Source organism: Cygnus atratus, chromosome 2 (assembly GCF_013377495.2).
Source record: "Cygnus atratus isolate AKBS03 ecotype Queensland, Australia chromosome 2, CAtr_DNAZoo_HiC_assembly, whole genome shotgun sequence".
In the NCBI taxonomy this organism is placed as follows: domain Eukaryota; kingdom Metazoa; phylum Chordata; class Aves; order Anseriformes; family Anatidae; genus Cygnus; species Cygnus atratus.
The window spans coordinates 124,554,180-124,569,250 of NC_066363.1; the positions used below are offsets into that span (position 1 = coordinate 124,554,180).

The 15,071-nt window shown below is 37.2% G+C and overlaps 1 protein-coding gene across 1 annotated transcript in view; it reads right to left on the bottom strand.

The window, feature by feature from the left end:
• ARFGEF1 (ADP ribosylation factor guanine nucleotide exchange factor 1) overlaps positions 1–15,071 on the bottom strand; it is a 91,355-nt gene that overhangs the window by 14,892 nt on the left and 61,392 nt on the right. Inside the window, exons 19-27 of the mRNA XM_035563033.2 lie at positions 13,787–13,938; positions 10,843–10,971; positions 7,744–7,902; positions 6,403–6,553; positions 3,084–3,174; positions 1,884–1,924; positions 1,618–1,787; positions 852–1,003; positions 514–686 (exon numbers count right to left, since the gene is read on the bottom strand). Coding sequence (XP_035418926.1) covers positions 514–686; positions 852–1,003; positions 1,618–1,787; positions 1,884–1,924; positions 3,084–3,174; positions 6,403–6,553; positions 7,744–7,902; positions 10,843–10,971; positions 13,787–13,938 — 1,218 coding nt within the window. The remainder of the gene's footprint in view (positions 1–513; positions 687–851; positions 1,004–1,617; positions 1,788–1,883; positions 1,925–3,083; positions 3,175–6,402; positions 6,554–7,743; positions 7,903–10,842; positions 10,972–13,786; positions 13,939–15,071) is intronic.

Genomic DNA, 15,071 nt, shown 5'->3' on the forward strand with positions numbered 1-15,071 from the left:
ATCCCTTATGGCACTTAAAGCCTGAGGGGATCTAGATCAGAATGGAAAAAAAATCATAGTTCCACCCATCTCAGCTAAATAGGACCATAAACGAGCACAATTCAGAAACAAGGAAAAAGATAAGCAAACAACATAATAGTAAAATGACTGTTTTTTTTTCCTGGAGAAAAAAAAAAGAATTGCTTCACTAAAATGAAAATGTACACAAGAAAATAATCTAAGGCTTGACTGATTTTACTATAGAAGACTATAAACAATCAAATTTTTTTTTAAGGGGTAAGGGAAGACAGATGAATTAGTGAATTATTACAGACAGCTATTACAGAGAATTATTATTACAGAATTATTTCCAGAAGTAGTTTCCCAGATGATCATTTGGCAAGTATAAAATATTGCTTTTAAAGTATGAAGTGAGCTTTACTATGCAGGCTGTAGAGCCAACAGAAAAACAAAGCTTCTCAGCCTCCAGAGTCACAAACGCTTTCATGATGCTTGAACATCATCAGTACTTACTGACAATGTGTCCTGTAGTCTGGAATGCAAGCTCCACTATACTTTCATCCTGATCTGAGGCAGCCAAATGAAATACTGAAAAAATGTTCTTCCAACCAGAACGAATGTTAGCAGCTTGGGAATTTACCATCTGTGCAATACACCGTACAACCATGTCTCGAATAGTAGGAGACCTGAATTAAGATGATAATAAATAGTAATCGTTTAAACTAAATTACCTAATCAATTAGAAATAGCATAATTCTCCAGCAACTGATTTTACAAAAGCAATTTAAGATATTAATTGCAAAAGTTGGTGCTTATGATCCCAAGTGATTGAGTTAATTGAATGTTATTACCTGTTTCTCTTCATTATATGTTCAAATGGTCTTAAGAAGTCCTTCTGGAATCGGAAATTAGCAAGTTCTCCTTTTTCTAAGAACTTCATTGATAACTGCCTTAATGAGTCTACTGCAAAAATAGCTACATCTTCATTGGGATTGCAGCCAACCTGACAACACCGGGTAGAAATGCACAGTAAGTTTGCATCAGAATTCTTATGGATTCAGCCCAAGCTGTCTTTACATTTGGTAATAGAAAACTGAGCAGTACTGGAAAATTAAACAGTAGCCAATTCCATAAACCATGCTATTAATGCAATTCAGTAATCCCATATCAATTCCAACCATTTTCTACATTTTGTATACTAGCATTACAACTTTCTCAAAATAAACAAGCTGTCTACGAAGACTTCAACATGCTGATTAAAAATGCCTATCAAGCATTCACCTTGTAAGGAGTCAATTTAGACTTGAACAGAAAACAGCCCCTTATCCCAAGCTACATAAAACACTCAAACATATAGAACAAAGAATTAAAGGAAACCAGTTCTAGACTCAGATCATGATAAATAACTTTAATGCATACTCCTGCTTTTGCATTTATTATACTGTGTACCTCTGCCTTCTCACAGGTCTTTCCAGCTTTACAATTTATTTTTTTAAACTACTTATAGAGAAGGACAGAAAAATCGGTATAATTCAGATACGAACATGCTTTTCCATCAAATCTTTAAATAGAATTTATTTTTTTCAATACTTCAAGTAGTATAATTAACAGAGATACCTTATTAAAATGATCTCCAATAACTTCCCAAATTCTAGACCATTGTAGCCTTATCCGACCCATGTTGTAGTAAGAAATCTCTACTATCTTTTGCAGGCTAAACATTCGAGGGTGAGTAGCAGACAGCAGTTCATCCATAGACACGGCACAAAGCCAGCGAACGAAATCCACTGTTAAATGACCACAGATATTAATATAATATTTTTCCAAGATTTATCACAAAGCTATTTTGTAGTTTACAGGGGAAAAAAAAAGATAAAACCTACCAATAGCATTTCCATCCAACCTTGTAGATCCTGTAAATATTCTGTAAAGTAAAGTTTAAGACATTATTACAATGTCTTTAAAAACATCTATTAAACATGTATGCAAGACTTTATATCCCAACTAATTTTATTTATTCAAAAATAGTAACTGTGGAAAGAGACTGAACCGTGAAAATAAAAGTAGAAATATTTCAGTTACTTCCAATATTTAAAAATAACTCCATGCATGCACTGAGACTGGGGGGGTTAGCATTATTTCTAATACTATCTGCCCACTGACAGTGACAGATGACTAACATCAGCAGCAATATAAACTATGCAGCCCTGCTCCAGAGAAGTCAAACTTTTCCAGAGTACACAATTCCTACTTGCCATGACAAATAGATACTTGAAATACGTCCCATCATGAAGTGCTGAGAAACACTGCAACCCTAAAGAGCTATTATGTGTTTGACATTACGCCTCCAAGTAGCTTGATACGATTTCACAAGGCAACTTTCATTAAACTGACACTGATCTTGCTGCCTATACTCAAACACAGAAAGCTTGTAAACCTTCAGAACGTACCACTTTGTACTGTGATTGTCAATTTTGACACCCATTTAGAAAATGATACTTTCTGATTTCTTATATGTTGAGATAGCAAGATCCATTAACACCCCAGTCAGATCAGTTCCGTCAGCTATAAACAGGGAATTTTTATGATATGTATTATGCCTTATCAAATTCAGTTAGCATAAATATGATTCATAGAAAGGAAGACTAGAATAATAATATGGTAATTTCAGACATCATCTACATATCCTGGAGGAAAGCAAGAAGTCAGTAACTACATTTAGGAGAAAAGCGGTCTGTCAATGATGCTCCCTATACAAAGGTAAAATGAGATTTGCTCTATGTTACTATATATAACAAATCGAGATTCACCAGACGGTACAACAGTCTTCATTCTGCAGCTTTCCTGTAATAATTTTATAACAGTAAAATGCTTCTTGCCTCATCTTTCTGCTCCTTCTTGCAAAAAACTTCTGCACCATAAAAAAAAAAAAAAACGGACAAAACCTCAAAGCACTTTTATATGGTTATATTTATGTAGTGTTTTGCAAATAATGGTAAACTAATAATTTCCTATTATTATTGCATGGTATTCCAATATTGTTAAAAAAAAAAAAGGTGGAAAAAGCAAATTCAACACCGTACCTGTCTACAGCAACAACAACACTCTGGGAGCTAGTTTCACCAATGGATTCCTGAATACTTGCTATTTGCTTCCAATCCACGTTTCCACCAACTACAGCAAACAAAATTTGAAAATGGATGAGACATAACACAGAAAGGGCAGAGAAGAAAGAGGAAGAGAAGTCATGTCACTGCAGTGTCTTTAAATATATTTTAAATTAAGAGTAAGAAAAGTAGACTATTAATTTCCCATGCATGGATGAGCATCTCAGTGAACTGCTGCATACTTTTAAGTTCTAATTCTCTAGATTCTCTATCCATGTAAAAGTTTGTTAGTCCCACAAAATTGTCCACATTTGGAACTATTATATGAATAGATACAAGAGGAAAAAAATTCAAAAGCACAGGGACCACCTTTTTCTCTCCATCTTTAAATGGATCTTTGGTAATTCTGCTACTGGAAAAAAAACCACATCATATGATAGGGAACACTGCACAAAAGTGAACTTTTCACACTTAATCAGCAGCAAGTGAGTAAATCCATCCTGATAGGTTCTCTTTTTAATCAATCATTATGAATGAAGGAGAAGGAGAGTGCAGCTCCCACCAAAACTCATCTTAAAGGTATGCCTCAAGTACAGCAGTATTATCACCTAACAACAGCGAGGAAAAAAACTGCAAATAAAAACAGAAATATCTGTTTTGGAAGCTAGAAACTGTAAACCACACCTGGAAAACCTCATGTTAAAATGCTAACTTCACAATGAGCAAGTTTCTGAAATTTCTGGTAACATCTAAGCTTGTATCTCCCCCCAAAAGAGAGTAATCTTGCAATCATTCTGGGTAATTCTACCTATGCCGCACACAAGTTTTTTCTCTTAAGCAGCCTATCAGAAAGATAGGGGAGAACAGAAGGCTCAAAGGAGGCCAGCGATTCTATTCTCAGCTTTGCAGGGACAGGAAAGTTCTTCTGTTTCAGACTGCCTCCCAAAAGTCTGCCATTTAGTCTTGCTGTGCTCCGCAGCTGGAGGAGGCTTGAAATGAGTGGCTGTCAAATCTAGATAAATTGGCCCATCTGAAGAATTTTTCCAGGGCTTTATGAACTAGCCTTTTCTGTACATATATATATAAAGATTCTGTACGTATATATATATAACCTTACGCTAGTCTTTCAGCAACTTGTAATACTGTCGGATTTGATCAAAACGTTTCTTTTAAGCACACAGGCTGCCAGGATCAATTAGTTTGAATATCAGTAATGTGTCAGCTAAGAAACACATTCCTCTGTGTGAGGTTGGAAGGGGTATTTCCAAGCAGTCGGATAATCCGAACCAGTACTGCCAGTTTACATGAAAATTCATTCTTACTGTAGGATTTATGATCAATGCTGTAAAGGTGCCACAGACAGCAGATTCCTTTTTATATATATATTTCTATTCCAACATTTCTGAGATCTTTTACAAGGAAACAGAGTCAGACATATAATTCTGCTTCGATACAAACTGATTCCTCAGATTCTCATTGTCCAAGGAGGACTTCCAGTTACCTAAAAACTACAGTTTGACTACAACTTATTCACAGCAGCAGCTTTTATCTTACAACTTTGCAAATAGGAATTAAAGTAGAAAAAGAGCTGAATTTCCCAGTTACAACTCCAAGTAAGATGACCTTCCTACTAAAGAAGAAAGGGAATAGATGCTCCTTCCTTTAATTTTACAACACAAATGCATGTGATGCCTTGAATTCTCAAGTAAAGCAGAAAAGGTCTACAGCAGAAAGATAATGCAAGTGCGATGACTGAATCAGTAATGCAGTAAATTAGCCTTTTTGTTTTGTTTTTAAACACACATCTCTAGTTCAGCAGAAAGAGTGAATGCTGCTGCTTACGTGAGCATGATTTTGTAAGCACATTTCAAAGACAAGGCTTCTGTGTCAGACTGCAGCTTCACTTACTCTAATTAAACAATTATTTTCCAGTAAAATGTATGTCTGATCTACGGGCATATACAGGTTCTTCCTACGAATACAGCTTTACAGGAAGATTGCTAGAAAGCTGTAGTTCTAGAAGATAGTTCAGAGTCATCACAGAAAGAAAATTCAAATATCTGCAACGCAGGATTTGTGGAGAAGAGCGGAAAAAACTAGAAACAATTGAGAAAGGGGCTCTGTTAAAGCATACTCATTTAGCATATAGTAACTTCCAGTGAGTTAGGCATTTCCCTATAAGATTAAAATGATATTATTAAAAGAAGAGAAAATGGTTAAATTTCCATATGTGCACTGTAAAAAGCATTCCAGAAATTCAACTCAGGCAGAAACATTTTTATGCATTTGGGCATAGACTATTTTCCTTAGAAATGAAGTTGACAGAAGAAAAAAAAAAAGAGGTCTTTAAGAGCTGGATCTACACCAACGACTAGCAAGTATGATTTAGAGACACCTGACTACAGTTTACATTCCTGAGCTATTAGGACTTAAAATTTTTAAAGGCCAGTCACTTCAGCACAGAGAAACTGCCGATACTTGGAAATAGCAAAGCTGGATGGGTCATCGGGGAGCACTAAACAGGAGGATGCATGTTAAAAGGGCAGGGAGAAGCCCAGTATATGAGATGTTGGCAGATGCAATAATTTCCAGGGATAAGGTTTCCCTTCAGCAAATCTTGGCAATGTGAGGCGAGCGCATAAAGACAGGCCAAGGCAGGGCACAATGGAAAGAATAAGACCGACTGCAGAATAGGAACAACTGAATTAGGAGGACACAAAGCCTGACAATGAGGACGAGTTGAGGGGTAAGGTCAGGGAAACTAGTAAAATGATCATTACTACTCTTACTAATGGACTAAATTTTGGCTCTCAGGCCAGCCTATAAAAGGCACCTGCTCACTACCAAAACAATCAGAAGAAGAAGAAACAGAATTTAAACTAAATTGATTTCCCCTCTGTTTTGAATGCTGCATATTTCTCATAAAAGTTCACATAATGGGATGTTTTATCTAGACATATTAACTTGCCTGTTTGGTAAAATATTCGATGCACTGACTTTGTAGTATTATTAAATCTGGTCATACTATCAGGAATACATTCTTACTTGGTCAGCTATATTTTAACAGAAATAACACATCATTTTCTTACATTTCATACTCTCCCATCTTAGCAATAATACCTAACAGAGCTAAACAAATATTTCAAATGTGACTATTCAAAGTGTAGACAATTTTAGACTACTTCACAGTTACATCTCTGAACCTCACAGTCACCGGTAATGAAAGCAAAGCACAAGCCAGTATGTTCTTGCACAAAGACATTTAAATGAAATACTTAGTATCTGCATTACTTACCCAGTCCCAGCCCCACAAATTCATCGGGTGCCTGATCTTTTGTTCCAGTAAAAGAACCTTCCCTGCCACGCACTGTCCCTGAGATGTAACGAGGTTTTACTCCAGTTCCTATTAACTGTGCCAGCTCAAGTTGACTGATGCACTTCAGAATCTAGTCCAGAGAGTAAATAAGTTGTTTAGCAATAAAAAGTATTTTGAAACAGTAAAAAACAAAAACCTGAAGGCAGATCTTTATTTATATATAAAAATCACAGAATCACAGAATCGTCTAGGTTGGAAGAGACCTCCAAGATCATCTAGTCCAACCTCTGTCCTAACACTAACAAGACCTCCACTAAACCATATCACTAAGGACTACATCTAAACGTCTTTTAAAGACCTCCAGGGATGGCGACTCAACCACTTCCCTGGGCAGTCTATTCCAATGCCTAACCACCCTTTCAGTAAAGAAGTTCTTCCTAATATCCAACCTAAACCTCCCCTGGCGCAACTTTAGCCCATTCCCCCTCGTCCTGTCACCAGGCACGTGGGAGAACAGACCAACCCCCACCTCTCTACAGCCTCCTTTAAGGTACCTATAGAGAGCGATAAGGTCGCCCCTGAGCCTCCTCTTCTCCAGGCTAAACAACCCCAGCTCCCTCAGCCGCTCCTCGTAAGACTTGTTCTCCAGACCCCTCACCAGCTTCGTTGCCCTTCTCTGGACTCTCTCGAGCACCTCCATGTCCTTCTTGTAGCGAGGGGCCCAAAACTGAACACAGTACTCGAGGTGCGGCCTCACCAGAGCCGAGTACAGGGGGACAATCACCTCCCTAGACCTGCAGGCCACGCTGCTTCTTATACAAGCCAGGATGCTGTTGGCCTTCTTGGCCACCTGAGCACACTGCTGGCTCATATTCAGCTGCCTATCAACCAGTACTCCCAGGCCCTTCTCGGCCAGGCAGCTTTCCAGCCACTCATCTCCCAGCCTGTAGCGCTGCTTGGGGTTGTTGCGCCCCAGGTGCAGGACCTGGCACTTGGCCTTGTTGAACTTCATACAGCTGACCTCAGCCAAAATATATATATTCTAAGTACTCAAGGTTAGACAAATATTCCTGTTCTTCCATCTAAAATGGAAAATAATTTAAATATTACAGCACTAGTCTCTCATAATTTTATTTCTAAACTGGACACATTTTTCTACTTTAATCAGCTGCATAATGAGTTCATTATTCTATATAACCTAAGTACAAAAGTTTATACTTGACAGTTTTCTACAAAACACTGTATTTTTACACAAGTACACAAGTGCATTCAAAATCAGTACCCATTTTCTTACAGTTTAAGAACAAGTGACTTTTGTACCTCATGCCAGGAATTTCCTAAATAGTTTCCATCCGTATGAGCCACTGTGATGAGAGTTTTAATTGTGTCAATATTCTTCTGCTTCATTTCAGTAATACCAGAACTCACTGTAAGTAACGTAAACCTTGCTAATGCTTGGACGTACGCATCTCTTTCAAGCTACAAAAGAGAGGGGACAAAGGAAAAAAAAAAGATTTACCTTGTATTTTCTTAGCTCTTGTTTTTAGTAGAATGTGTAATTTTGGCAACTATTATCACCTACCTTTCTCTTCTTAAAACTTAATTTCTAATACTTTTACATAACAGAAATCCCTCCTGCTTTCTGTAGTAAGCTGCACGATAAAATCAGGCTCTCTCTACTCAGGAACACCAAGCGTAACGTGTGTCAGCACAGAACACATAGGTTCTCAACTTTCTGGGTTTATTTTTCAGGGTCTTTTTTTGGCAAGAGGATGCTGTTTCAGAAGAAGCATAGCTTCTTAGCTAAGCTTTTACTATTCTTATACTGCATCAGAATCTGCTCTCATAATGCTGCCTTAGCAGATTCTCCCAAGTTTCACAATTTTTGGCAACGGAATCCAAATAATATATCTAAAAAGCACGTTTTTCCAATCCAACAAAACTACTCAAAATGTATTTGATTTAATTTACACACTTTGGAGCACCTCAGAAGCTTATGCGATGACTCACAGGTGTGTGAACAGCAACTGACCTATAATCTACGCAGATGAAATCGATCCATAGGGTACAAAAGTGAGTGTATCACACACAGGCACCTGATTTTTATGAATAGGATATATATAAACACCAAAGGAAAGTTCTCTGGTCTCATGTGAACCTATTACAAATGTAGAAAGGGGACTACAGTTGAGCTCAAAAGCTAAATTCATTCTCTTGTTGTAAACAGTTGTAAATCAGAGAAACAAATGACAACTATAAATATATTTCAACTGTTTGGATATTTGAGACTGTTTTGAAATCAAAGACCATTCAGCACATAATAATACCAAATATAAAATATTTTAAAAGAAAAAAAAAAACAACTAGAACATCTGTTTCATAGGGAAAACACTAATATCATGACAATGGGCAACAGTACAAGAGATGGATTCCCACAGAGCCACATAGCGTAGCTGCCATGCTCAACCCCAACTACTATCACAGGACATGCTGGTAAAGGCACAGCACAAGAAGTACAAGCACAAAAACGGAAGTTTCATGGTAAGAGTACCAGCAAGCAGATAAGATTTGGAGTCTACAAAGCGTGTATCTTCTGAAAATGGGAAATGTTTTCAGTCCTACCTTACTGCTCTGTTCCATACATATATTTCTCCTCTGAACCCTTTTCTAAGCCATCATAAGATAGAAAAACTAAGCAATGCATCCATCAAACCGAAATTAAAACAGATAAGGTAAGCAAACTAAGTATGTAATTTTGATGCACATCTTGTCCCAGACAAGATGTCTTAAAGACAAAACCCAAACTGCGTAACAGTCTAGGATTGAAAGCATAAATAATGAAAACAGAATTTTTAATTGAGATTTTATTGTAGTCAGAGGTGAGCATGCATAGCTTCAACTATACTGTGTGCTTATGGAATTTTTGTAACACTAAAAGCGTCCATCTCCCTCCATCGTCTCTCAAGGCACGTAAAGTAATGGTAAATGTTCTGAGACACTGATCTTAACTTCTGTGTGTTTATTCAATGAAACGGAGAAGTTTCCAGCACCAATCAATCACAAGAGAAAAATCTACTTCCAACAGTAACAATCTTTAAGTTAGTAGAAGTACAAATTTGCCAGACTCCTTCAAACCACCACAGTTATCTGGCACCTGAAGTCAGAAAATACTTTCATCTCATCAGGACCCTGTGCAATGGAACCAAGTCCTGTACTGCACTGCAATCATCAGCAAACCAGTACTGTTAAAATGGCATCAACAAAACAGAATTCCCATAGGAAACCAGGAAGAAATATCAGTTCTGAATTGAAATTCAAAAATAAATAAATAAATAAATAAATACTGTTTCAGCAAATGAGAAGTGTTGCTTTTGGAACACCTGTAGTTCAATGAAGTTTGTGCCAAACCAATGGAAAGGTGCAACTGCTTCTGGTACATTCTTGGAGCACGGGAATCTTACAGCAAATGTGTCCTTGCCCTCCCCAGCCTGGGCAGACCCCCGCAGGACTGGGAGATAATCTTTGCAGCTGCTTAAAATGATATTTGCACCAGATCCATGTTTGCAATTTAGAAAAGAAAAAAAAAAAAGAGGAATGTGGATTTCATTGAACAGCTGTAGGCTCCAGGGAAGGCTCTGTTAATCAAATTTTTAAGTCCGTTCAGTTCAGGAAAATAAAGAAGAAAAAATGAAGTGAAGGAAACTTTACATGATCTCAAAATGGATTTTTTAAGCAGCTGTATCAGAACTCCCAATGCGCCTTACCACATCAGTTATAAAAAATTACCTAATTTGTTGAATTAGAGTGCATGAAGAGAGGTAAGAGAAGCATTTGCTATCATAGTTCAACAGTTTTTACTTTAAGTTAGTCTTACATGTTGTTTTTTTTGTTTGTTTTTAAATGTTTTCAATGTAGACAAGAAATAATACAATGTCAAACATGAATTCTGCTTACTCCTGTCTTCAGTTATCCCTACAAAGCATGGCAAACTAGCACATCTTTCTGTATTTGAGAACAGTATTTCAAACAGTTCACAGAGATGCTATTTTATTTACGAAACTGCCTAGAAGGACTTCTTTTACATAACATCACTTAGTAAAAAAGCTAAAAAGAAAGTACTCTGACAGAACAGCAGCCACCGGTAGGGAAACAAAAAAAATCAGTATATGGGCATGACAGCATTTACAACAAAACAGGAAGAAAACATTACTTTATTTAAAACATTCTTCTGAAGTATCACAGAATCATAGAATGATTCGAGTTGGGAGGAACCTTTAAAGATCAACTAGTGCAAGAATGCACAGAAGTGAACAGACTCTAGGTACTGACATGCAAAGCTTCAGCAACAAGGGCTCTTCGAACCACATTAACACTACGCTAGTACATGAAGTATTGTCTCAATTTAAAATTTCTTTTTACCTGAATGTTGAAAATGCAGGCAATCCTGATAGCACATCGTATACCCTCCAAACAAAGAGATGCAACCTCTGTATCATCGCAGTCTTGTAGACCCACGCTGAATGCAGCTAGGAAAGGTGTCCATGCCAACTGGAACACATGCAAAATGAAAGTTACATTAGCACCTGCAAGTACTTGAAGGGAATAAACGTTACAGTTTCAACACTTTGCTGAAACTTAACTTTAGACCTCAACTCATATAATTAACCTTGAAGTTGCCTTTTGCCAAAGGGAACAGTTATGAGAGACATCAGACAAAGACCAGAAGTAATACAGATAGACAATCCCCAAAGAACCACTCTCCCTGTGTCCAAGCAACCCACAAAACCCCCCAAATTATGTTCGTTAGATGTCTGTTGCGGTTTTGGTATGCCCTAGATAACTTTTATCCGTGCTACAGGAATACTTCACACAGCAAGGAATAGAAATAGAGCCAATAATTATGGCAAGCACCGACATGTTCAATTCCACAGTGTATAATACTTTTGATTGTAAAGGAGTCTATGTACTTCAATAAGCCAAATTTGTCCTGGTAACATAGGAAGAGAAAAATAAAAAGAGACAGGACATGACTCTGATCTCACCACTCTTATATTTGTTGTCCTCAGCCCTCCCTTCTTTTTGCCTCTAAGCCCACTGCTGCTGTTTTCTCCTGCTTTAGGTGGGACTGAGAGTGTATTAGGCTCAGCTAAAAGTTACTGCAGGAGAGTCCTCACACTCTTGTCCTTGGGGTCAAGGCATGCAGAAAAAGCAAGCAGAAGATGCAAAGGATCCTGACATAACTACATGTGGTTATGCAGAGGAAATCCCAGGGTATAAAGAAGGAATTTAGAAGTAATTACCAGAAGTCACCCGGGATGCAATACAGAATCGATGGCCAGAGCAGGTAGCAATAGATTGCACACTTTGTTTCAAATCAAAATGATGTATCACAGAGCTTTGGTTTTGTTTAAGCCAGCAATTCCAACAGCACTACCTCAGAAAACTGTTTAAAACTTCATCAGAACATAACCCTAGTAAAGTCTTAAAGAATTCAGACAAACTCCTAGATCCAGGACTTAACTTCCTGATGCACATTCCAGAAGTGCTTATTTCTTTTCTTTTTGTCCCTTTTTTAATTTTCAATCCTAATGAAAACAAAACTAATGAGAAATATTGCCAAACTGAAACACTTTCCTCTGTTAAGAGCTATTTAGAGGTCTGTATGATATGCTGTACAACTAGATTTAGGTTGTTATTTATCACAGACTTTTGTCATTAAAGGTGAAAATCGATCTTCTAAACTATGCATTCAATTCTGGGGTGTGCTTAGATGGTTACATAAACTATGTATTTTTGTTCTGATTTAATCATTCGGCAAATCTATCTCTAAATAAACTTATAATGGTAAGTTTTACTGTAGCATCAATGGGTGAAGGAAATATCTATAAATTTAAAATGTTTGCTGCAAACTAAATTAAATAGTCTAAATAAACAATGCAGGATTAGATATACTTAACATCCATAGCTCTCACTTTTGAGAAGACAGTTCCCACTTCAACATATAACACTGTCATCAGTACGTTAGTTTACGAACATCCTAAAGCAAGAGAACTTCTCTTATCACCTTCACAAAACATGTTTAGGGTGTTAATTTACCCACATGCTTCATATTTAGCTCCTTTGAAAAAAATAAATACGGATTTGGGGAACGTACTTTTCAGATAGTAAAGGGTAGGAATGTTAGATAGTAACAGGGCTGCTATTTTAAGGGGAAAAAAATCTATGAGTATTATAGAAGCCTGTACACAAGTTATTTAATTTCAGCCCTTAAGAACACAGTAGAGAAACCACGTACAGCATACCTCTGCTAAGTGATCTCTGAAACCAGATCTTAAACAAGGGCTTCATGCAGCATTATTCTGTACAGAGTACTAACCTACTTTTATTAATATGGTGATAGAGAACTTAGAATTTTGCCTCACAATGGTCTTACAGCTACATGCTCATTCCCTCTGTAGCCAGGGCCCAGAGCTCAAACTGACCTCGCAGCACACCATTTTAGGGAGCTATGTGTTTCTTGTAATGGTGATCTTCTGACAATTTAACTCCATGGAGCAGTTCACAAAGGGGTCATACGAGCACCACGACTGGCACAAGGGCAGCGAATGAGAGCACACGGTGAAAGCACAACAATCTCTTCCAGTGTCTGTTTACCAAAATGAGTTAGTTATGCCAAAGATCATACCCAATAGCATTCTCAGACACAGTAAGCTATCGAACGCACTTTATGAATAGTAACCACTGGTATGAAAAAGGCATTTGGGTTGCAGATAGCCTTGCACCTACACAATGGTGAGGACAGGTATTTAGAATTATACGAATTTAAAAAAAAAAACAACACCCAAGTGTGATACAGGTCTAGCTACTTCTCCCTAAACTAGATGACAACCCTAGACTCCCTGAAATACTCATTTGGAACAGACAACATCAGCCAGAAGAAGCTTATTCTGACAACCGCTACCCCAAAATGTAACGAAGTAATCTCTCCTAGGAGCAGCAGGAGGGACTCAAACAATGAGCCTGAGATTGTTTTGACTACATCTCTATACCTGAAATAAAAAATCTATTATTTCAAGTTCTTAACCGCTCTTTATACTTTTGTTCCCCCACCGTACTCTTCGTAACTCCCCCGTTAATAAACCATAAAGTTTCCTCTATCAGCATAGAAACTTCTTAAATCCCAGTGTAAGTGAAACTGCAATAGAAGGCTCAAAGTCCATCCTTTCCTGTTGCAAGTTAAATAACTTACAAAATAATCAACACACAGCAGATACAAACCTTTGGTAGTATTTTCAAGAAATCCGGTCAGTCAGCATTTTGTATTAAGAAGAAACTAGGTTAAATACCTAAATGTGTAGCTCACCTTAAACATGGGTCTCACATGCTCCAGGTGTGTTGCACTGGTAAATGGTGCCTGGACATGGCTCACTGCCTCCATAAGAGCTTTAGCTGTCTTAGCCATTTGTTCCATTTCCAGATTATACAGCAGTCTTCTCTGTTTTTCACTAGCGACACCTGTAAACACATTTTTTTCCTCTTTACATTTGTGCATCTTTAGCAGCTTCATCTTCAGGAATAATAGAATTTTAAACATTTAAGTGCCATACTTAAATATGGCTTTTTTTTTTTTAATTGTCTTTACTTCTGAAATTGTCACAAAACCAAAATATTTCCTTTAGAATACTGACACAATTTAACTTAAGGCAAGCTTATGTATGAAAAGTAACCAAATTTTAATCCTAAATGAAAGCTTCAAGATTTGCACAAAAAGCATTTCTTCTCTATCACCTCAACTAACAACATAAACATCACACCCACACTAAGCTAAATTCACACTGAATCGAAGTTTCATAGCACAGAAAACAACGTAAGTGGACATACTTTTCCTTAGAGAGAACTACTTTATCACCTTTTCATTTCAGTAATGGAACCTCCATCTTATCAACAAAGAGAAACCGAAGCTGAATACAAGCAGCTTCTTTAAAATTATAATAAAAACACTAGTGGAATGATTATTGAAAATTGCATGGGTACTGTTTTCCAGATGCAACTTTCCTGAACACAACCTGTTCATAAGACTAACCCAGGACTTGCTTAAAGCATACGAATTTGGCTACACTGGGAAAAAGCCAAGTCTCTTAATAGTCTCCATATAACTAGAATGAATAACATCTGAATCTCCACATTGTGCAAAACACAAAAATTTTGTCTGGTATTTGAGAGAGGAAAACATAATTAATTTAAAAAGTGTAGTGAATTAGGGCCCTGTAAATGAAACAATGCAAGATTTTTGAAGAAGCCTGCTTATCTGAAGGGAAATACAATGTTTACTCCAGAAATAGAAGGTACAACTACTGTGTTTGTTTTGCACCATGCCTACCAACAATACTGCTATTTAATGAAGTCCTCATATGCACTTCTCTATGTTGCCGGTCAACAGCTATACCCGTATTTGTATCATCACTGCACTAAAAACCGCAAATTCAGTAGCACAGGGAAGCGAAAATAAACATCTGCACTTAACACACATTTGAAGGTAGCATTATGCACTTGTGTTAAAAGAAAAAGGATATGAATTAAAAGTTAGGACTAATTTTGAGTTACGCAAGTCACGCTGGTTTCATTCATCTCTCATTTTAAACAGGAGA